Source organism: Elaeis guineensis, chromosome 11 (assembly GCF_000442705.2).
Source record: "Elaeis guineensis isolate ETL-2024a chromosome 11, EG11, whole genome shotgun sequence".
NCBI classification, from domain to species: Eukaryota; Viridiplantae; Streptophyta; class Magnoliopsida; order Arecales; family Arecaceae; genus Elaeis; species Elaeis guineensis.
Window position 1 is genome coordinate 90,602,526 of NC_026003.2, and position 25,353 is coordinate 90,627,878.

The 25,353-nt window shown below is 38.3% G+C and overlaps 1 protein-coding gene and 1 non-coding gene across 3 annotated transcripts; both read right to left on the reverse strand.

Moving 5' to 3' along the window:
* Window positions 1-12,349: 12,349 nt before the first annotated feature.
* Window positions 12,350-16,565, reverse strand: LOC105035974 (GDSL esterase/lipase LIP-4). 2 transcript variants are annotated; one of them, XM_010911695.4, is made up of 5 exons: window positions 16,169-16,556; window positions 15,286-15,474; window positions 14,914-15,074; window positions 12,855-13,125; window positions 12,350-12,774 (listed from the first exon to the last, which is right to left on the reverse strand). In XM_010911695.4, the coding sequence occupies exons 1-5, from the start codon at window positions 16,410-16,412 to the stop codon at window positions 12,542-12,544; spliced, it is 1,098 nt and encodes a 365-aa protein (XP_010909997.1). In that variant the 5' UTR covers window positions 16,413-16,556; the 3' UTR covers window positions 12,350-12,541. The 2 variants fall into 2 exon arrangements, with proteins under 2 accessions (XP_010909997.1, XP_073101755.1); XM_073245654.1 differs by lacking the exon at window positions 15,286-15,474 and having other exon boundaries at window positions 16,169-16,565.
* Window positions 16,566-25,210: 8,645 nt separating this feature from the next.
* LOC140852738 (small nucleolar RNA R71) lies at window positions 25,211-25,317 on the reverse strand. The gene has a single exon (XR_012135638.1). It is a non-coding gene; the product is annotated as a small nucleolar RNA R71 (small nucleolar RNA).
* Between the last annotated feature and the right edge of the window lie 36 nt (window positions 25,318-25,353).

The following is a 25,353-nucleotide window of genomic DNA, read 5'->3' on the forward strand; positions in this document are numbered from 1 at the left end:
CGTTCGATCGACTTCTGATCTACTTTAGATATTCTTCGAATATTTTGATTTTTGATTTACTCTGGATATTTTGGATATTTTGACTTGTTATTGACTACTTTATCCAAAGCAGTGACACCACTTTCAATTCGAAAATGGGGGTATGGTATATAAATCAGCCTCCCTATCATTGATTGACATATGGCCAGTAATTCTTAAAGGTTTGAATTCTGGATAGTTACATCTTTGCTATTAAAAAAATTCAAAAATAAAAAGATATTATGATATATTTATATTCAAATTAAAAGAGGAGCTGATGGCTCATAATGAGAGAATAATATCTTATCTCTTGATTTTCACCTCCAACTACAATGGATTCTTGCTCCACATCTATGTGAATAGTACCAAGGGGCTTCAAAAAGGATAGACTCTGAGAGGAAGCAATTTTTGCAACTCAAAGCTCTCATAGTGAGAGGCTTACAAGCTCTCATCCATCATACTATCTTCTTTCATTCTTGTAGGTCAACAGATCATAAAAAGATCGAGAAGGCTAACAAATTCGAAAAGGTCAAAAAAGCTAAAAAGACTGAAAAAGCTGATAAGATCGAGAAGGCTGACAAGGTTGAGAAGATTGACAGATCCAAAAAAGCTGAAAAGGCAAAGAAGGCTGATAAGGCCGAAAAGGCTAAGAAGGTTGATAAATCCGAGAAAGCTGAGAGGGTGGAAAAAGCCAAATAAGCCTAGCTCATCAGAAGGTTGAGTAAGCCAACCTCATTAGAAAATCGAATAAGCCGACTTCATCAGAAGGTCGAGAAAGCAGAACTCATCAGAAAAGCTAAACTCAAAAAGTCGAGCACATAAAAAAATAGACCTTATAAAATCGAGAAAGGCCAAGCTCATTAGAAGGCTGAGAAGATCGAGTTCCAATAAGCCGAGCTCTAAAAAGCAAAGCTCCTAAAGACTGATCTTAAGACCAATCTAAGAAGACCAAAGTGAGCCAACGAGAGGAGGGTAATATTATAGGAACCTTATCTAGGGTTTCAGGGTTAGATCTTGAAACTTTTTCAAGATCATACAGCGGAAGACTAAAATAAATCAAAATTTATTTTTAAAATCAGAAAATCTCTAGATCTAAGATCCTATTACATGATTATTATATAGCATTAAATCAAAAATTAAAATACATAAATATAGCATGAACTACATGTTGATCATATCAACATGTTTCTATACTACATCTAATGTATGTATTAAACAATAGATCAGATCTATTACCTTGCAAGTTAGACGTTCTAACCTTGTTGATCTGGCTTGAAGATGATGTTGCAAGCCGCACACGCATCCGGCCTCTAGGAGTCGTCCACACGAGCCCACGAATCTCGATCAGAAGTCCTGCTTCAGGAAATCAGCACAGTATGCTAGTACTGCGCTGATCCTTCTTTGATGGTTGATCAGGTGCCTCCTTCTTCTTGATTTGGACTCTTCCAAAGATGAAAAGTAGAAGGAGGAGTTTCAGATCTGAGACACTCTCAGAAAACTCAAGATGGAGGGAGGAAAGATATGAAAACAAAAATCCTAGAAGAAGACCCTCTTCTTCTTCACGTTTTTCTCTCTAGACACCCAAACTTGCGTCTTTTATATCTCCACGACCTAAAGGTATTTCTCCCTGATTTTTGGATGGAGCAAAGGTCTCTCAAATCTCTGACTTCTCCTAAAATTTTATGAAGAAACTCATCTTATATAGAGAGATATGATAGAGTCCTTGTCTAGATCAAACACCTAGTCAGGGCTTATCCAAACATGGCAAGTTAAGGGATGCCCAACTCTTGAGCACCTCCTTCATATTTTCATGCATGGATCACCAAAAAAGGGTGCACAATGCATACCCTAAAAGCCATAAAAATTTCAAAAAAAATTTGGATAAATTCGGTGCAAAATTGAAAGAGTTTTGGATTTCTAAAACTCTATCTCATAGAATTCGAAATCCAAACTTATTCCTTTTAGATTTGATCCAAACCACCTTCCATGTAAGAAAGAAGAGAGGAGAGCTTTTGTGAACATGGAGAGATCTGAGAGAGGGCTTTTGTCACACAAAATAAGTGGAGATTGGCGTTGAATAAGAGAGAGGGCGTGGAGAAGGCTTATGTGGCGCAAGGTGGAATCCTAGTCTTACTAGGATTCTGTCTTATGACTTGTTTTAATTTGGTTTCCCAAACTAAATCAAATCAAAATTAGATCAACCCAATTAAAATAGGTCTTAACCCAATTAAAAACCTAATTTAATCAGATTAAATTAGATTTAAATCTGATTTAATTTTCTAATCAAATTAGAAATTAGATTGACCCAAGTCCTAGTTGAACTAGGACTAGTTTTTCCTTGCACTTGGCTTATCCAATAAACCAATTGGACTTGATCCAATCAAGCCCAAACCAAATCTAATTAAATCATATTTAATTAGACTTAATCTCAGCCCATTGGCTTAATCAAATTAAGCCAATCAGCAATCGAATTGCTAATAGATCCTCCTACAACACTTGCACTGGGTTAAATGTCAATCGTATTGATCATTTAACCCTAGAATGATTTTTAATCGTTGATCAACCATCTGATCGGATCATGAACTCTAATGTGTGTGACCTCATAGGTCCGAACCTAAGTCGGTAGCATAGAAATAAATTCCTATACCAATCGAAGTGACCATCTAGCAATGGTACCCAACGATCGGATAGGTCGAATGTGTAGAATAACATCCTTAGAACCCATGCGGATATAGTTTTCATATAATTCATCCCCTTGACCAAAATGATCATAGGACACCCCAGAGTTTAACTGTCAACTCTGATCAGGTTGTCCACATTGTATTTCAAAATATCAAATCCATCTGATGGATTACCCTGGTCAAGGTTTTGCTAAATTGAAATACAGCGACTCATTCTTCTCCAACTCTTGGAGTGGTCAATCCCATCTCGATCACACTCTGACTTTGCAAGTACTTGACTGTGCCCAGAAGCCTTCCTCCCTGAATTAGAATTCAGTTAGTCCAGTACCAAAGCACAGTGAGTTGCTTGCAAGTCACTGAGGCGATCTCAGGTCTAAGGGACACTTATACCTATATCCCATCAGAGACATTCTCGACAGCAGAATGCTCTGGAGTTGGTCACGTTCAATGACGATGTACCCTTACATCTCACCTGTATGCCATACCAGTGTCTCCACACTCTTTGGTTAAGAGGACAACCAACCCATATGGCCTACAGCGACCTATGCTCGATAGAAGCTGTCGTCCTTATTAACAGTCTATCATTTGGTCGTGAACAGTTTTAAGGACTAATCGATAAATCCTTCTTTATCGAATCTAAATAGTCCTAAGGACTTCATCATAACAACGGAGTTCATTAGAAGATGAAAGCTTATGATGAAAATGCCAAATATATTTTATTTATTAACAAATCAATTACAATACTTGGTTGCTCAACCGTCAACAGCTTGACGATTGGCTTTTTGGGATACATTTCCCAACAACTCCCACTTGTCCTAAAGCCACTCGGCACAGTATCTAATACCCATCTTCGACTTGTGATTGTCGAACTCCTTTATTGCCAGGGCTTTAGTGAAGGGGTCGGCTAGGTTTTCCTTTCCGTCGATCTTCTGAAGGTCGACGTCACCTCGATCCACGATCTCTCAGACCATGTGAAAGCGGTGCAAGATGTGCTTTGTCTGCTGGTGTGCTTTGGATTCCTTCACCTGAGCTATGGCACCAGTGCTGTCGCAGTAGAGCAGGACTGGACCATCGAGGGAGGGTGCTACTCCAAGCTCGGTGATAAATTTTCTTAGCCACACAGCTTCCTTCGCGGCATCTGATGCTGCGATATACTCCGCTTCACAAACAGAGTCTGCCACAGTATGCTGCTTGGAACTCTTCCAGCAGATGGCTCCACCATTCAGAGTAAAGATATAACCCGACACACTCCTGCTGTCATCATGGTCAGATTGAAAGCTAGAGTCTGTGAACCCCACAAGTTTCAGATCTGACTCGCCATAAACCAACCATTGGTCCTTAGTATTTCTCAAATACTTAAGGATGGCTTTAACCACTTTTCAGTGATTTTCTCCAGGATTAGATTGGTATCTACTCACTACTCCTAGTGAGTATGCCACATCTGGTCTTGTACATGTCATGACGTACATGATAGATCCCACAGCTGAAGCATATGGGACTCTACTCATACGCTCTCTCTCTTCAGGAGTTGTCGGACAATCCTTCCTAGAGAGAGAAATTCCATGGCCTATCGGTAGATAGCCCTTCTTGGAATTCTCCATGTTGAACCTCTTCAGCACAGTGTCTATGTACATGGACTGGGATAACCCAAGCATCCTTTTAGATCTATCCCTATAGATCTTCATCCCTAGGATGTAGGATGCTTCACCCAAGTCCTTCATGGAGAACTGTGATGACAACCAAATTTTTATTCCCTGTAGTCCGGGGATGTCATTCCCGATTAAGAGAATATCATCCACGTACAAGACAAGGAATACCACAACTGGACCATTTTCCATTTATAGATGCAGGGCTCTTCTCCATTCTTAATGAAGCCATACGTTTTGATCACCTTATCAAAACGCATGTTCCAACTCCGAGAAGCTTGCTTCAATCCATAAATGGATCTCTGAAGCTTGCACACCTTGGACTCATCTGTGGATGTAAACCCCTCAGGTTGTATCATATACACCTCTTCAGTCAGCTCTCCATTGAGGAAAGCTGTCTTTACATCCATCTGCCAGATCTCATAATCAGATGGACAGCTATTGCAAGCATTATCCGAATAGATTTGAGCATTGCCACAGAAAAAAATATCTCGTCATAGTCAATACCATAACGTTGACGATACCCCTTGACGACCAGACGGGCTTTATAGGTCTCCACCTTTCCGTCTGCGCCCCTCTTCCTTTTGAAGACCCATTTACACCCAATGGGTTTAACCCCTTCAGGTGGGTCAACCAATGTCCATACATCGTTGACCTTCATGGGCTCCATTTCGGATTTCATGGCTTCAAGCCATTTCTCAGAATCAGATCTCTGCATTGCATCCATATAGGTGATCGGATCCTCATTATTCTCATCAAGTTCGATGGGATCACCGTTCCGGACCAAGAAATCGTAGTATCTGTCCGGCTGACGCTGTACTCTACCGGATCGCCTTAATGGTGCAGGTACATTGGGCTTCGGATCTGATCTAATCATATCCGACTTAGGTTCAGCTATTGGTGTCGGTCCTTCTACCTGTTGAACTTCATCAAGTTCAACCTTAGAGGCAATGGTTCCTTCACCAAGGAACTCCTTTTCTATAAAGATTGCCTTAAGGCTGACGAACACCTTTTGTTCATCAGCATGGTAGAAAAAATATCCTTTTGTCTCTTTGGGATACCCTATGAATGTGCATTTGTCAGACCTAGGTCCAAGTTTGTCTGTGACTAATCATTCGACATAGACCGGGCACCCCCAGACCTTAAGGTGTGAAAGTGCTGGCTTACGTTCCGTCCATATCTCATATGGAGTCTTAATTACAGACTTACTTGGAACCCTATTTAACAGATAACAGGCCGATTCGAGTGCATATCCCTGGAAGGATATCGGCAAGCTAGCAAAACCCATCATGGATCGGACCATGTCTAACAGAGTCCGATTCCTCCTTTCAGACACACCATTATGCTGTGGTGTTCCTGGAGGAGTCCATTGGGAGAGAATCTCATTCTCTCCTAGATATGTGAGAAATTCACTAGAAAGGTATTCTCCTCCTCGATCAGATCGAAGAGTTTTAATACTCTTCCCAGTTTGTTTTTCTACTTCACTTCAGAATCGTTTGAACATTTCAAATGAATCCGACTTATGTTTCATCAGATAGACATATCCATATCGGGATAGGTCATCCGTGAAAGTTATGAAGTAGAAATATCCACCTCTAGCACTGGTGCTCATGGGCCCGCATACATCATTATGTATTAAGCCCAAGAGCTCAGTAGCTCTCTCACCTTTTCAAGTAAAGGGTGACTTGGTCATTTTACCAAGAAGACAGAACTCACAGGTTGGAAGTAATCCACAATCACTGACTTCGAGGATTTCCTCTTGAGTCAACCTGTTTATTCTGTTCTTGTTTATATGACCGAGCCTACAGTGCCATAAGTAGATATCTGACACACTATCTAATCTAGGATGCTTGCCAGTAGAATAGACTCTTATTAAGCTTGATCTTTTTGGTCTGGCTCTGCACTGATGTCCCAGCCTGAACTTGCACCTTCTTCACTTTCTTCTTCTTGTTCTTCTTCCCTTTCTCAAAAGGTCGAGAACCAGAAGACGAATCTCCCACTAAGTTCACCGACTCCTTGTGAAGTTGGTGATCCTTCTCAAAGTTCTGAAGCAACCCCAGTAACCCGTGGTAGTTTACTTCAGGCTTTGTCATTCTATAATGAGTGAGGAATGGGAGATAAGACTTGGGCAGCGAGTTCAGTATTGCATCTTTCCCAAGCTGCTCATGCAAGGGAAAGCCGAGCTTGCTCAATCATTCCATCAGCTCGATCATGTACAATACATGATCAGTGACAGAGGCACCATCCCACATTTTGGCTTTGAAGATGGCACAACTAGTCTTGTGCCTCTCCACGTCATCGGGTGTGCCAAAGGCATCCTCCAACACTTGAAGCATGTCCTTTGGCTGAGCTGTCTCGAATCTGTGACTGAACTCGTCGCTCATGGCAGCCAGCATGATACAGCGCACCATGATCCGTTCACTGAGCCACTTCTGGTAAGTGTCTCTGATTGTTCCACGTGCATTGGCAGATGGCTCCTCAGGTACAAGATCCATTATCATATATAGGATCCTATCATGCTCCAGGACTATCTTCAACTTTTGGTACCAGCTACCGAAGTTGGATCCCACCAACTTATCATTGTCCAACAATGATCGGAGCGTTAGGGAAGTGGCCATATTTGCACAAAGGAGAACCATAACCTAATTAGTAATTGATTCATTAAACCTAAAGATTTGAACTTTAATCAAAAGGTTTCTCCCACTATTTTATTCGAATTGGTAGCCTCTACCTCCAACTCGAGGAATTACCCTAATTCCTTAGCGGGTACTAGAATCCACTTAGACTGCACATAAGCCCAACTTTGGTTGGTCAACCCATGTACATCTAAGGGTAGGTTCATAACCAATTGTTTCTCTAAACAATTTTTAGTAATTTTAATTTTGCCCCAGAAACCTAATCAGTAGGCTTTGGCCTCCACTGCAAGGATCCGGTTAGGTCCAACCATTAACATGATCATACTTGGTGTATCTAACCAACGAATGATTAAGCCCAACTTTGGTTGGCTCACCTAACCACCATTAGAGAGACACTTTCAAGTCATCATATGATGAGTGATAATTCCATTAGTCAACAAGCACCAGGCCTTTGGGTCTGCAATGATTATTGAGTTAATAGACTCATTATCAAATACCTTAATGGGAGGCTATGACTCAGTTATCTCCATAACTTTGTCATTTTAAGGACCTAATAATTTTAAAGATTTAAATAATTTAGAGGATGAGGTCAGATGAACCAGCTTATCATGATCCTCCCACTGGCTTCACCAAGTCAGCTTAAGGGAGACCATTAAAAGGGCTGGTCTAGGAGCACCTAAATCAGCCACACTAATTTACTTAGCTGACATGGGTCAGCTCGAATAGTCAAGTGATCCAATCAAAACATAATTTCACCAAGAGGCCAGGTAAGTTCGATCAGTGGGAGGGTCTGCCAAAGCTTGCCTTAGACACCATCAGAAATGGTCAGGGAAGCGGGCTCCCAATTAAAAACCACCGGTCTGGTTTACCTTAGACACCAACTGGTTTAATTAGTTTCGATTAGATCAATCTAACAGTTCATGCTAGACCGCTTAGCCAAGAATCAAGTCCATTTGGTTCTCGTTAAAGACATGGACTTGACCAATTACAACTATTGTAATTGATCTAGAGAATCCTTGACCTAATCTAAGACAATAATTGATTAGATTTAGTCAATTCTCTAATTAAGTTCATCTTTAATCTAACCATAGGTCTAACCCAATTAATGGACCTAATTCCTACTAACCCATTAACCCAATGTGTTATGATTTGTGTCTTAGGTTCTTCAATTCACAATCCTAGAACCAAATCAAACAACTTCTTAATTCTTAATTAAGTTTTGGGCTGAGGGTTGGGTTTGGCTTTTCAAAAAATAATTTTTATATATGTAAAATAATTTTACAATATGATTCTACCAACCATATTGCATGTTTGATTCATAATCAAGATACAAGTGAAATAAACATGAAACTACTTTAGATCTAATCTAAACAGGTTCATGTAAATGAAACAATTTCAACTTTAAACAATTTTTTTGCACAAAAATTATTAACAAAGAGATTTTATTTCAGATTTAAATATCTTTTAAATCTAATAAATCATAAATTTAATCTAGATCATATCTAATAAATTTATGATTAAAGCTAGATCTACACAAACTAGGACAACCTTTGCACTGTAAGGGATAAACCTTACAGCAGGACAACCTTGCAGTTTGTGATTGATCTAAAATTTTAATTTTAGATTTAATAATCAGATTATAAATTAGATCTAATCTAAGAAATAATCTAAGCATGCATAAATAATCATGTAATAAAGAACCTAGGCTCTGATATCAATTGTAGGAACCTTATCTAGGGTTTCAGGGTTAGATCTTGAAACTTTTTCAAGATCATACAGCGGAAGACTAAAATAAATCAAAATTTATTTTTTAAAATTAGAAAATCTCTAGATCTAAGATCCTATTACATGATTATTACATAGCATTAAATCAAAAATTAAAATATATAAATATAGCATGAACTACATGTTGATCATATCAACATGTTTCTATACTACATCTAATGTATGTATTAAACAATAGATCAGATCTATTACCTTGCAAGTTAGACATTCTAACCTTGTTGATCTGGGCTTGAGGATGATGTTGCAAGCCGCACATGCATCCGGTCTCTAGGAGTCGTCCACACGAGCCCACGAATCTCGATCAGAAGTCCTGCTTCAGGAAATCAGCACAGTATGCTAGTACTGCGCTGATCCTTCTTTGATGGTTGATCAGGTGCCTCCTTCTTCTTGATTTGGACTCTTCCAAAGATGAAAAGTAGAAGAAGAAGTTTCAGATCTGAGACGCTCTCAGAAAACTCAAGATGGAGGGAGGAAAGATATGAAAACAAAAACCCTAGAAGAAGACCCTCTTCTTCTTCACGTTTTTCTCTCTAGACACCCAAACTTGCATCTTTTATATCTCCATGACCCAAAGGTATTTCTCTCTAATTTTTGGATGGCACAAAGCTCTCTCAAATATCTGATTTTTCCTAAAATTTCACGAAGAAACTCATCTTATATAGAGAGATATGATAGAGTCTTGTCTAGGTCAAACACCTAGTCAAGGCTTATCCAAACATGGCAAGTTAAGGGACGCCCAACTCTTGAGCACCTCCTTCATATTTTCATGCATGGATCACCAGAAAAGGGTGCACAATATATACCCTAAAAGCCACAAAAATTTCAAAAAAAAATTGGATAAATTCGGTGCAAAATTGAAAGAGTTTTGGATTTCTAAAACTCTATCTCATAGAATTCGAAATCCAAACTTATTCCTTTTAGATTTGATCCAAACCACCTTCCATGTAAGAAAGAAGAGAGGAGACCTTTTGTGAACGTGGGAGAGATCTGGGAGAGGGCTTTTGTCGCACAAAATAAGTGGAGATTAGCGTTGAATAAGAGAGAGGGCGTGGAGAAGGCTTATGTGGCGCAAGGTGGAATCCTAGTCTTACTAGGATTCTGTCTTATGACTTGTTTTAATTTGGTTTCTCAAACCAAATCAAATCAAAATTAGATCAATCCAATTAAAATAGGTCTTAACCCAATTAAAAACCTAATTTAATCAGATTAAATTAGATTTAAATCTGATTTAATTTTCTAATCAAATTAGAAATTAGATTGACCCAAGTCCTAGTTGAACTAGGACTAGTTTTTCCTTGCACTTGGCTTATCCAATAAACCAATTGGACTTGATCCAATCAAGCCCAAACTAAATCTAATTAAATTATATTTAATTAGACTTAATCTCAGTCCATTGACTTAATCAAATTAAGCCAATCAGCAATCGAATTGCTAATAGATCCTTCTACAACACTTGCACTGGGTTAAATGTCAATCGTATTGATCATTTAACCCTAGAACGATTCTTAATCGTTGATCAACCATCTGATCGGATCATGAACTCTAATGTGTGTGACCTCATAGGTCCGAACCTAAGCTGGTAGTATAGAAATAAATTTCTATACCAATCGAAGTGACCATCTAGCAATGGTACCCGACGACCGGATAGGTCGAATGTGTAGAACAACATCCTTAGAACCCATACGGATATAGTTTTCATATAATTCATCTCCTTGACCAAAATGATCATAGGACACCCCAGAGTTTAACTGTCAACTCTGATCAGGTTGTCCACATTGTATTTCAAAATATCAAATCTATCTGATGGATTACCCTGGTCAAGGTTTTGCTAAATTGAAATACAGCGACTCATTCTTCTCCAACTCTTGGAGTGGTCAATCCCATCTCGATCACACTCTGACTTCGCAAGTACTTGACTGTGCCCAGAAGCCTTCCGTCCCTGAATTAGAAATTCAGTTAGTCCAGTACCAAAGCACAGTGAGTTGCTTGCAAGTCACTGAGGCGATCTCAGGTCTAAGGGACACTTATACCTATATCCCATCAGAGACATTCTCGACAGCAGAATGCTCTGGAGTTGGTCACGTTCAATGACGATGTACCCTTACATCTCACCTGTATGCCATACCAGTGTCTCCACACTCTTTGGTTAAGAGGACAACCAACCCATATGGCCTACAGCGACCTATGCTCGATAGAAGCTGTCGTCCTTATTAACAGCCTATCATTTGGTCGTGAACAGTTTTAAGGACTAATCGATAAATCCTCTCTTTATCGAATCTAAATAGTTCTAAGGACTTCATCATAACAACGGAGTTCGTTAGAAGATGAAAGCTTATGATGAAAATGCCAAATATATTTTATTTATTAACAAATCAATTACAATATTTGGTTGCTCAACCGTCAACAGCTTGACGATTGGCTTTTTGGGACACATTTTCCAACAAATATTTTATACCATAATTCTCTATTATATTCTCTTTATTTCATTTCTTCCAAAAGCTCAATCTAACTAAGCATTGGAGACATCGGCTAGAGCCAATTCGGCGAGTTATTTTTATTTTTTTTGTGTGCAGATCCACGATAAGATAGATCATATTCTACCATCGTGGATCGAACAACACCATCTAGATGGTCATAATCGGGTCAGATTTTGACAGCAACAACTCCCATTCTAATAATTTGTTTGAGAAGAGCCCCGTTCTAATTTCAATTTCATAAAAAAATGAGAATGCTCCAATCACCCAAATACAATTCTAATTCTAATCATGAACCAAACATGGAAAGTATGGTCACTATAATTTTCATTCAAATCCATTCCAATTCCGATTTTGATTCTGATAGAGAATTAAACATACCCCTAATTTAATTTAGATACGAGTAGAGGACTCATGCAAACCAAGATCAATTGTAACTTGCTTTTATCTCAACCTCTTGCAATACTATATATACGGTAACTGGTTTTTTTACTGACCAGTAGTTTGAAGCTTGTTTCTCTCAACGAAAGTTTGTGGAGCCACAGGAGTTGTAGCTTGTTAGTTGTGTGATCAATGGTCCATTTTTAGGTTATAGTATGATCTACCAAAAAAATTAGGAAAACTTAAGTTTGAAGCTTCCTTCTAACCCTAAGCCAAATTAAACTTATGTTTGGGTTAGATACAGAATAGTTGAAATGGGTTTGTAGGATCAAGTTCTCGCTTAGGTAGGTTGGATTAGAGTTTTATAGTAAGTAATTAGGTTGGTTTTGGGATTACTCTGAATCCAACCTAATTCAACCTAGCTGCAACCCTAATTTGGGCCCTTTATTAAAGCAGGGGAGGATTTAAATGAGGCAGTATTCATCCTTCTTCTCTTCTTCTTCTTCTTCTTCTTCTTCTTCTTTTTTGGTGATGAGGCTTTAATTGGTGTCGGTTGCACCGTACCTGGAGCAGAGCCATTCCTTCTCTGCTATGCATATCATATATCTCAATAACACAAAACGCAAGTGACAATCAAAGAAGAAGGTTAGACATAAGCTGAATCCAGTCTTAAAAGAGAAAAGAAAGAAAATGAATTCAAAGTATAACACTCTTAAGAAATCCGATGACATAAATTAATGTTTCTCTTCCCATTCAAACAACTTCTTCATGTCTGTCAGATGATGTTATGATCCCTCAGTGTAGATTTGTTTTAGCAATTTCACACCAACTAGGCCACTGAAGCTCTAGCAGAGTAACAAATATCTTTAGCTCAAAAGCAATTCATAAAGAAAACCTAATACAGTGTGGGTTGATGATGATCAGGAGGTGCAGAAGTTGTCAAATTCGACACTGGGCTTTGAGTACTCAGTGGTAAGTATTTTGGAAGCCACTATGGCATTGGCAGCCTCCGTGTAGTGAACTCCATCCCAGCTTATGTACTTGGAGCCATCGGCACAAACATTAGAACTCGGATTACCACACCTGATGTTTGGATCGAAGTTGTATGGAGGTCCACCATAGCCACAACATACAATTTCCGGGCTCTCGAAACCTTGAGAAGATCCAATAGAAATATGTTAACAAGTGTCAGAGAATTTGACATGTTATGATAAGTTGATGTTAGTGACTCACCGTATTTGGTATAATTAGCAACGATGTCATACTTAATAGCAAAGATATCAATGTAAATGATGGTGGCATCTTTCAACTCTGAAGTCAATTCATCGCAGACGGAGCTCAGTTGGGCATTGAATTCCTTGGAAGCATTGTTGAAGGGCACAAGACATCCATATGGATCGAGACTGCTATTATCCTTCCGTGGGAGAGAGAGCTTTTCAGGCAGGCATCCCAAGGGTCCAGTGTTGTGTATCCAAAAGTTTTTGGCACCATTAGCATATAACGTCTAACAAAGACAAGGCAGGAAAAAAGGGATTACACACCAGTCAGACAAACTTATCTATATGATTTAAGAGATGATCTGAATCGATTACAATTTCGTATGAAATATATACAAACAATCTATTAGAAGAGATTACCATCAACATTGCAACTTTGCAACAGAGTTGTTCTTCAGGTTCCACATGCTACGAGTGAACATTTAAAATTTAGGAAAAAAAAATCTCAAGAATCTACAGGAATTTGGACAACAAGATTCAAAAGGATAACAAAAGCTTATTGATATATGTTGGTGCACTAAATCGATCTCAAGCCACGCGACAGCATCACATGAGATCGCTGGATTACCGATCTCAAAGTATAGAGCGCAATACCTTAACTTGCTAATAAGCGAATATTGACATTTGTCATTTACCGATCTAAAGGTGGTACATCGATATTTTGTATAGCTCAGACCTCAAGTTTAGACAGGTCTATGACCGATCTCCTCTGTCTCATATCGGTCTTCAACCGATGTCAACTACTATATTATCGATGGCAATCATCTTGTGGAGGTCTTCTGCGATCTCTACAACTAAGTCATAGTTGGTCATGATCTCATATACAGCTGGTCACGATCTCATATATAGCTGGTCAATACAGTTAAGTATGACCTCACTTCCAACTAATACGTACAACTGTACCTTAGCTCACTTACAGTAGTTCTAACCACCTAACAAACTCCTTTAACCGCCTAATAAACTTCTCTAATGATCTAACAAACTCTATAACGGCCTTCTCAGCCCCTTTATAAATAAAGAGTCGGGATCCTCCGATGGTAAGTTTAAAACTTTAAACCCAAAACTAGAGTGAGACTCTATCAGTAAAAATTTTGCCAGTTCTTAAATAAAGACTCTAGCTCTCACTCAGTCCATTCTCTAGTCCCACACAAATCCTCTTGCTCTGCTATTCTTTTCTATCCATTGCTCTCGGGCTCAAAGCTGACTTAAGCATCGGAGGATCAAGAACGGAGAATCCTCACCAATTTTTGATTTGTTTTGCAGGTTTTTCTGAAGAAGCTCTAGATCGAACTGCTACCGACCATCCAGCTTGGCTTCGTTCGATCTCCCCCATTTCAGATTTTGAGCATCGCAGCAACAATATATTATCATTCAAATAAAGATAAGGTGTTTGCTTAAAAGAATAGATAATAGTAAAGTACTTTATTTAAGAAAAATAATGATAGAATATCATCATCACTAACAATAGATATTATTATTAAATTAGAAATATACCTTTTTATAAGTCATTATAGTATATGAATACATCATAAATTTTTCAAGCAATTGAATGACTTCTGATTATTTCAATAACCAAGGAATAGTTTGGTAAATGAGCTCACCAGCCTAAGATCATCTGGTTGGCAGGGTGGTGGCTTGCCATCATATTTTCTCAAAAGTAAGAGAAAGTTCATAAAAAAAAAAAAAAAGAAAAAACAAAAAAGAGATCAATTCAAAAAAAATTGATACTTCGGAGAAACCTATAATTATGAAGATATTTTTACATAAATTGCATTATTTGAGACATCACCCTTGCCTACAAGTAGATGAAAGGACCCTAGAGGATGTTAAGCAGATTCAAAAGGCAAGATAGTAGAAATGAAATTTAGCATTTTTGTCAAATTAAGGCCCATGTTTTACTAATTCTCAAGCATAAGGTTACTGATGTACACTGATGTACACAGAAAATTTGTGGATCGATGAACACGAGATCACAAGCTATTAGCTAGTTGAATGCTACTGAATGATAGACTTGCCTTGACAACATTTTTTATTTGAGAAATAAAGATTGGTATTTTGGCAATCACTTGATCATAGGTTGAGTTTCCACCAAAAGCGCCGGTTAGATCATTCTGCCCAATATCAATGGCATAGAGTGCCTTCTGGAACCCTTTCTCATTTATCAAACCTTCAAAACCTGTGACATACATAAATTGACATTGTCAAATGTACATAGACTAATGCAATCCAATGAAGAAATACTCCATAAAAGCAATTATCAGCAAGAGCATAAAGATGGACATTGGCCACATTGCACTTGACTTGATATTCTTTGAAAATATAAATATAAACCAAACATGGCAAGCATTGTCGACATTGCTTTAATTTAAAGGCGAGACTAAGTATACCTTGAGAGATGAGTTCTAAAGAACGTGATTTGAAGTGAAGAAATTGACGCACTTGAGTGTTTAAAGAGAAGGGATTAGTCGAATATGGTTGCGTCGCTGCACCAGCAATGGCAAAGTCTGCTCCGTTACTAAAATTTGATCCCAACGACTCCAAATATGGGCTCAAATAACTTGTGTTTAGGCTTTCACCTAACAATGTATGGAAAAAATTTCAATCACCAAAAATATAATAATCAGCTTGACTGATTGAGAATAATCAGAAAAAATGCAATACTTATATCGCTCTCAGAACTCAAGTGAATTATAACGCTGTTATTCAAGTAATATCATTTTATCAAAAAATAATAATAATAATAATAATATCATTGAGAGGATTCAACCGACGAAAAAACTCTCATTTTGAATTTTAATGGACTTATTCTTTTTCTGGTCACAACACGAGAAAATGGTATCCAGGAGGATTGGAACTTCCAAAGAGGATACCGACGTGGAGGTGACAGAATCAAGACATTTCCAGTAAACTTATAAAACTTCTGGGGAACGCGTTTCACGTGATGACATGAATGCTGTCAATAAAGAGGGGGCAAGGAAGAAACATTGGACAAAACACGATAACGTCCAACCTTACCCTCGATATTCCAGTACTCGTTTCCCGTTTCCATACTACCGAACAAATCGAGGACACTTGTTCCCGTTACTCTAAGTGCTTTCTCATACGTTTCCCCATGACCCCCCCCTATTTTTTTTTTTTGTAACTTCGTAAGTCATCCTCACGTTTGAGTTTTTACCACCACCCAACTAACAGTCTCCAGCGTAGACTCAAAAGAAAAGAAAAGAAAAGAAAAAGAAAACAATCATGCATCATGCTAAGAATACTACTTACAGAGGAAGTCGATGATAAGCCGGCCGTCGCAGAGCCGTCCGGTGGAGCGGTGGAAGAAAACACGACCGTCAGGCAACGGGAATACATTTCCAAGCCCGGCCGCCGAGCCTCCGGTGTCGGAGTTGGAGTCGCCGAAGTTGAACAGCACCGGATTACTCACACACTTGGACTCCACTGATGCAGTCATGAGAAACACCACTAACAAAGCCATTACGACAAGTCCAACACCTCCATTGCCTCCCATCTCTAGCTCTCTATCTCCCCTTCTTAATTTGCTACTGCCTCTTTGCGTTGTGCTAGCTGTGATGGTCTTGTTCTTTATATATAAGCGTGGAGGAATCCAAATGACGACAGAGAGGGAGCCGCCAAAGCAAAGCGGTTTCTCGTCACTCTCGTTCGCCGGGTCCAACTCAACCCTGGTATTTTTGGAGAGTAGTGCAGTAATTGCCTCGTCGTTCAAGTAACGCGGATACATATCCATTTATATATACTAAGACATCGGCCATTGTTACCTCCTAAGTGTAAAGAAAATAAGTGTAAGAAGAATCTAAGCAATTTCTTACTAGGACTACTAAAACCAACTCCTTGGAAACTGTAAGCATTGGCAAGGGCTTGCTGCCAGAATAGGCGATAGGAGGGTAAACCACATCTTCAAACATGGTAATTGCCACTGGATAAGAAAAATACTAGAAGCACCCAATCCTGAAATCAAAGAAACCTCTGCACCAATATTGGCGTATCACATGGCTCCACCAATTTAATGTGTATTACACCGACCTGTGAACCACACCAACCTTGTTCTACTGCAAGTCACAGTGGTGCAATATTTTTTTCCTTCTCTTTTAATAATAGTACTGAGCCGCGTGGCATTTACTCCAGCACTAGCAAGATGGCAAGATATGGACAGGGAAACCCGTGAAGTGGGGGTGGGGCGATAACACGGCTCGGCGTGGTGTAGGGATTTGGGTTTCCATCCCTACAGATTCCAAGGTCCACCACTAGGATCCAAAGAATAAGAAGCAACCAAAATGAGGGTGCACCGTGATGCATGCTGGGGGACCCGGTTTAGCCGGATCTTATTCTTTTCTTTTGGAGTATGTCTCGTATTGTGGATTGTGTCCACTCTAAGCACAGATTTAGAGTTACGTGTTTAGATTTGGAAAGAAGATGTCAATTTCATTTGTTTGATTCGGTGGAAGAAACAATTAGAGTTGCAAACATTGACTTCTGACTTTGTGGATGAAGTGCTTCTTGATCTTGACAAGAGGTGGAGCAAAGTGAAGTTGCAAAGATTGATTGAATCTATAAATGTGAGATGTGTCTTCAAAGGTGTGTGAAGCATATTGTGTTATTGGATGCATAAAGTGTATGAATGTCCATTTCAAGCATGTCAAATGTGTAGTGAGAATGCAATAGGAGGCTATTGCGCTGCTAAATGATCATGGAGTCCACTAGGCAATAGCTAGCTCTATTGCAATCCAAAAGTTCTTTTGTTGTTTTCACTTTAATGATGAAAACTCTCACGAGCATACGTTGGTGAAAAGGATTTCTATATACAAATAAATTGTTCGCCTACTTGAGCTATTTTTGAGCAATGTTGTTGATGCTTGGAAGTTTAACATCAAAATTATTGCTAATATTTGCTTGTGGATTGGCGGCTGTTGATGCTTGGAGTCCAATAGTTGAATGGTAAATAGTTGCTGGAGGGTGGAGGATTGTTGATACCTGAAAACTAGCATCTAAATAGCTAGAAGTTGCGTAGTATCATCTAGCTATTTGATTTGCACTCGTGTCAATGCTGCCACCTGCCCCTGAGTTGAGTCAATTACAAAGATGGCAAAAAAAACAAAGTGGATGGCGGCTCACCAGTATCGGAATGGACCATCCTTTTTTTAGTCTATATATATAAGTTTGATTCTCTCTTTTACTTTTTAGTATATATATCAATACAGGTTCAACATACGTCAATTCTCTATTATAATATTTCTTTAACTTGTTGTATATATATCTAGGTTCAACAAACCCAATTCTATTATAATATTCCTTGTACATAGCTTTTTTACGTGAGAATTTAGGTTAATTGAACCTATACGGATACATTAACATTCCCCTCAAACTAAACATGGCGGAACAAAAAGCCAACTGAAGTTGGAAGTCAGATCTCCAAAATATTAAAGTGGATCTGCCTTAGTAAAGATGTTGGTTTCTAATCAACTGAGATGATAGAAAAAAGTCGAACAATATCTCAAATAATATGCCAACATACAAAATAATAATCATTTTCTATATGTTTAGCGTGCTCATTAAAGACATCATCATGAGCAATTTAATAGTAGTCTGATTGTCAAAATGAATAATTGTGCATCTGCGTAAGTAATCCCATATCCTTCAATAGCCAATGAAGCTAAGCTAACCAAAATAGTGAGCCATGTAACCAAAATATATAGGAGAATAGAATTTTGTCATTTGATTTTGTGATTGGTAAAGCAATGGTACTAAATAACAAGATGATAAGCATGGGCACACATACCAGCTATATAAGCACAGGAACTTCTGCTCCTAAACCCAAGGTCAAAATAATAATAATATCGATGGCAACCGCTAGCTCGGTTGGTTGGTATCTCTCCGGTGAGAGTTGGTTTAAATCCTAGATATTGCTCAAAAATATAATAGATTCCTCGACTGTTATGGCAAATAATGATGGTTCTTTATCTAAATCAATATGGGCTGAAGAAAGTTGGAAATAAGATGATAATTATTACAATATTAGATATTAAAGATTGAAATTATATAAAAATAATACCCGGTTAGAATTCTTGGCTAATCATGATCATTAAATATAATTTTGAATTGTAGTGACTTGGGAGATAGAGACCGGATACAATACTATGTACTAGTTGTTATAATGAGAAATAATGCTTAATAGGGGCAAAATGGTGATGTATAATGTTTAGGTCAACATTCACAAGATATTTTTTTTTGAAAAAAAAATTAATATAGATATTTAGAATCAAAAATATTAATTTATTTAGATGGATAATGACACATCAAAGCAACAGATATTACCTACATTATGTAGGTAAAAGAATAATGGGTAAACAATAATTTTATTATTTGAACTACTATAACTGCGGCCGCCACCGTTACATTCTTAATTAGTAGGGATAAATGCATTACATTGTTAAATCTGAAAAAAAAAAGAGAAAGAGAAAAGATAATATAATTTCTATTTAAATATTAAATTTTTTAATTATTTTTAATAAGAATGAAAAAAAAAAGAAGAAATTTTAGTTAAAAAAGTAATATCGTAGCCATCAAATTTGTGTTATCCAATTCTATATCGACATTTATATTTGTATTATGTCAATGTAGCACAAATATGGATATCATTTTTAAAATTTAATGAGTATCTGTATCTGAACTCACATTAACCTAAAAATCTGATAGAATGCGTGTTTAGCCCTAGAGACAACTCCCTTATCAAGGTGTGGTCCACCTGGCTTACAGGCTGATAGCTGGACCGAATCGAGGAGAATGGGACGTCACTTGCGGAATAGAGCTCAATCATCAACAATTTTGAGGTATATGAATGGCTTGTGATGTAAAACAGGACCTCTCCACTTCGTCCACCAACCATTGCTTTGCATTTTGAACGAGCGCTTGGAAAGCAGGTAAAATAATGATCACATTTATCAGAATGCTCCGGGGACTCCTTGGCAAATTTTCGCCGATCTCTTCTCTTGCTGAGGATAAGGTGAGGATCCCATAGCCTCCTTTTCTCTTTCTCTTAGGTTGCATTTAATACATCACCAGATAATCTTGAAAGATAATGTAGATTACCTTCAAGATAGATTGTCACCATTAAATTATCAGTAATGTTGATTAATATATTTGATACACATAGATAATATTATAATAAAAATATTGGGCTTGGTTGACATATTAATATAACAATCAGATTATCGGTAATGTAAAATTAAATTTTAAAATACTTCTAAGTTAAATTATTGTGTTTGGTACAAATAAAAGCTGTAGTAGCCCTTGTCCAATCCAACGATGACATGTACATGGAATTAAACCTCACACATTGAATATGGCCAAAGCTCTGGCCCGACATTCCCTTTGGAGGTCAGTCCCACCATCGACCATCACCTGCCAAGTAGATCTGGCCGTAAGCCAGCCTCGCACTTACCATGGGCGATAAGGAACACCTCCGTGGCCCAATTCATGGGGCCTTCGGATGAGATCGCAGATGCAGATGGAGGCAGGGGGAGAAGGACATTGCAAGGGTCCTAGATCCAAACGGAAGGGCCAAGGAGGTGCAAGGTGTCAACAATAGAGAGCTATAGGGAGAGCAAAGGGGCAGCAACATAGCATGGGAGGATCTTGGGCTCTTACTCAAGAACCTTCTCCTTAGAGGTCTTGGAGTTGGTGAGGAACTCGTGCTCCTCTTTGTTGTCATCACCATCATCACTGTCTTTGTGGTCGTGGGAGGAATTGGAGGAGCCCATTGGGATGGGAGGAGGGGAAGACGGTGGTGGAGGGAGAAGGACATTACAGGGGTCTCAGACCCAGATAGAAGGGCCAAGGAGGCATGGGGTGCTGACGATAGAGAGCTGCGAGGAGAGCGGAGAGGCAGCGACACGACATAGGAGGATCTCAGGCTCTTGCTCGAGGACCTTCTCTTTGGAGATCTTAGAGTTTGTGAAGAATCCACACTCCTCTTCATCATCGTCACAGTCTCCGCAGCTGTGAGAGAGATGGGAGGAGCCCATTGGGATGGGAGGAGGGGGAGGCGGTGGTGGGGCTAGCCTTCGTCGGTGGCGCCATCGTGGTTTTTTAGATGAATTTTGTGTGATTTATTTTAGAGATAATTTTGTCTAAATTTTTTTTTGTAACATTGCTAAAGAAAGAATAATATCTGGATAGCCATTCCTCCCCAAGGCTATCTATATTGCCTTTTAAGAGGCAATGCAGATTGCCATCCAAAAAGCATATGAAACACAATAATCAAGTGGGCCCATATTAAATTGTCGGCAATCTGGATAGATTACCAGCTATCAAATGCAACCTTGGTCCCGTGGTTTGCATGCCACCTAGGATAGCACCGGCAAGTGGCTGAATTTTATGGTGGATGAGCTTTTTCTATTTTATTTTTTTCTTCTCTTCTTTCGCCATGCCGCTCGCTATTGCTGGACATGGGCTGTGCTCAGGCGGCTGACGTCAGTGTCATCGGGGATCTGTCAGTGTCAAGGGTGGTCACCATCCCCCCCATTTTTTTCAAAATGAGGAGAAAAAAAATGAGAAAAAGAGAGAGAGAGAAGAAGAAGAAGAAAAAAAGAAAAGAAAAGGAAAAAAAGAAGGGAAAAAATAGAGAGTTTCTCTCTCTTCCCTCTCTCGTCTCTCTACCTTTTTTTCTCTCCATAAATTTCTCTTAGTTTTTCTCTCTATGAATCTCTCTCTCAAGTTTCTCTCTCTTCATAGATTTCTCTTTCTAAAAATTTTATAGACTAGTAGAGGGTCCAAATATCCAGATACACTTGAATTGATCAGTTAATCCTAGGAGGGATCTTGAACTTATAGTGTTTGGATTGTTTACCATAATTTTCCACCATCCCTAATCATTTATGATTTTCATATTTGATCATGATTATGTAGGTGCGATTGTTTGCATAAGGTATCCAATAAAATATCTTACTTTCGAGTTCGTAGATCAAGAAGTTCATCGATTACTGTATTAAGTCAATCACCGGTAGAGTTAAGGATTCTTCAACATGATCACCTATATGTCTATGAAAATTTAAATCTATATGATTGATATATATTTGATTTATGTCACAAATTGACATAAAAAATATCAATTAATATCTAAATTATCTAACTTTATTAGAAAATTGATACTTGTTATTATATTTTATAGAAGAAGAGGTCATCAATAGAAAGAACAAGGACAGAGGATTCCAACAGCGTAAATTTTACGCAAAACGGAGTTAAATTGATCCAGAAATTGAAGAATGAAGAAAGAAGACTCAATTGGGTCAAACCCGAGTCAATCGAGTCAAATCAGGTCAAAATTGGTCAAAAATCAACTGATTTGGTAATCTGGTTAGCCGCCTGGTCCACAGCAACAGGCGTCTGGACCATGGACCCATCGGCGCACCATAAACCAGCCAATCAGCGAGTCTCGGCTCACCGCAACGCATCGCGAGCCCGATCCACACGCGCGGTCCAGGGCTCATGAGGAGAGAGAAGAAGGTCCGAAGGGCAACCTGATAACTTCACATTACTCGATGGTCCGATCTTCTCTGATCAAGATCCAACGCTCCACATTTTTATGCCATCGGACGGCCACCATCGCAGCCGGTCAAGATCCAACCGTAATCAAGGCAATTGCAAGAATCAATAAACACTAGGACAACACGGGATCCTTCTGCAGCGCGATCCAACGGACGAAATCTTCCAGCGCCTTGATCGGATGGTCCGCGACGCATCCGACCTGATCCCATTTCTGCAGTGCGATCCAACGGCAGCGCTTCACCCAGATCGTGATTCGACGGCCCAGAATCGCTTCCGGCTTGATTTATTAGATGAATTGGGTCCTTTAGATGAAGATCGGACGGCTGAAATAATTTCTAGAGTTTCTTAATAGATTTAAGTACTTTTTGAGCGAGATTTGAGCCCCTAAACCCCCCTAACAGCCCTCTAAAATCTCTTAGTCCCACATCTAAAGTTTTGAAAACCTTATAACCCCCAAATGCCTATAAAAAGCCCCCAAAGGCCCTTGTTTTAAGGAGGGGGGGCCTTCCGATTAAGCTTGTAACCCTAGATAGTGGGGTTTTTAGCTTTCTTCTCAAGCCTCGAGCTTTGAAGTTTTTATAATAATTTTTTTTATATAAAATCTTATTTTTATGCAATTTTATCTCTTTACATTATGCAATTTATTTTTCTTGCAATTAGGATAGTTTAATTTATGCAATTTAATTTTATGCAATTATGTTAGTTTAAATTATGCAGTTTAAATTTATGCAATTAGGATAGTTTAATTTATGAAATTAGGGTAGTTTATTTTTCTGCATTTAAATTTTGCAAGTAGATTTAGATCATGTCTAGCTAAGCATCCCTTCTAGGGTTTGCGATGAAGCTAGATCATGAGTAGGGATTTTACATAGGGTTCTTTCCTTTTCTTAGGGTTTCTTTTTCTTCCTCTTTTGCCAAGAATTTTTGATGAACTACAGTTGGGTCTGAGTCCCTTCATAGTTCATGCTTGATTCAGTGCATAGGAGGAGAAAACCCTAAGGGATCCTAGTTACTACTCCCCTGTAAAGAATCTTGATGGGTTATCGTTGGGTCTTAGTCCTTTCATAATCTATGCTTGGGAAAGATAAGAGGAGTAGTCGTTGGGATCAATAAAAAAAATTCTAGATAGAATTTCCTAATCTAGATCTAGTGGATTCAAAAACCCTAGATCCTTAGTCTTATTGTCTTTAGCAAACAACTTTCGATTTTCGATTTTCGTTAAAGCTCGCTTGAGCATAGATTTAAAAATCATTTTTAAACCAAGTCTCTGTGGGATCGACCCGTACTCACTGGTCGTGCTACTCTTCACACTGTGCGCTTGCGGTTTTATTTACAAATTTTAAGATTTGCACATCAAGTTTTTGGCGCCGTTGCCGGGGATTTGGCATTTTAAATTATTTTCAAATATTTGTTCTTCGTGCTTTATAACTCTCTTTCTTTTTCTTTTAGGTTTCTAGATTTAGTTGGTGATTGCTGGAAAACTCAGGTACGCTTCTAATTTCTCTTTTATTATTTTTAGTTAATTACTTTTCTTTTTAGACCTAATCATTTGAATTTACTTAATCACAAAAAAAAAAAAAAAAAAAAATAAAACAAAACAAAAAACATTTCATAATCGTGAAGTAAAATATCAAAATAAAAAAAATTCTAAATTAAAATCTTTTACATTCTTGGTCATCTTGTTTATTTGCATTTGCATTTTCATAATTAATCTAAGGACATCAACCCATTAACAAGATAAGATGGGGATTTCATTACCCTTCCTTAGCCCAAAAATCATCTCTATCATATTGCATTACCTAGACCTTTAATCTTAAAATCAATTAGACATCAACCTTAAGGAATTCGAGCTCAATAGGACAAAGAACCCTAAGAGTTCTACCAAGTTTGAGTTGTTTGATTAGTTGGTGTCTAGGCAAGTCCCTGAGGGTGGTTTGTTAAATTGGTTCAGTTGCTGGCCTGGCCAACTCGTTTGGTGTCTAGAAAGGCAACGATGAGTGAACCTCTCACCTCTTATAGTTACCTGGCTAACTAGTTGTCAATCTCCACTTGGAAGGCTTGAAGGGTCATCTTGGAACAGTTAGGAGCTGTCTAGATTTAGGTTAACCCTAGGATAGATTGAGTTTAATTTATTGTTTCACTTGTTTGAAAAATTAAAAAAAAAATTATTAAAATTTAAATTAATTTGGTTACTTTTCTTTAGATTTAGGACTCCTTAGGATCTTTTTTTTAGAACTTTTTCTCTTTTCTTTCTTTTTCTTATACATAAAAATTTTTATAAAAAAAAATTATATAAACATCGAGAACCGTACACCTCGTGTGTGGAGAAGAGTGTCGGGTCGTCTAGTTAGAATTGAGTCAATTCCTGTTGTTCCAATGGCTGAACCAATCCAACCCATGACCCTTAAGAATTTGTGTTATCCAGTTGGCTCCATCCAACCATCTTGTATCAGGTTGCCACAACCCACAGCCAACAATTTTGAAATCAAACCTCAAATCATAAATATGCTTCCAAAATTCACAGGATTAGAGGATGCTTATATATTTATTAGAGAATTTGAGGAGGTATGTGCAACCATGAAACTGCAATTAATAGAGGATGAGGTCAAACTTAGATTAATCAACTTTGCCCTTAAGGATAATGCTAAGAAGTGGCTTTATAGTCTGCCAAACCATTCTGTCACTACCTGGGAGGGCTTTGTGAGAATATTTTTGAAAAAGTATTTTTTCCATCATAAAACAGCTAGGATTAAGAATGAAATAAATCAATTTTACCAACTAGCTGGTGAATCATTTTGGAAGTACTTTGATCGTTTCAAAAATCTTTTGACCCAATGCCCACACCATGGAATAGAAACTTGGAGACTATGCCAAATCATCTATGAGGG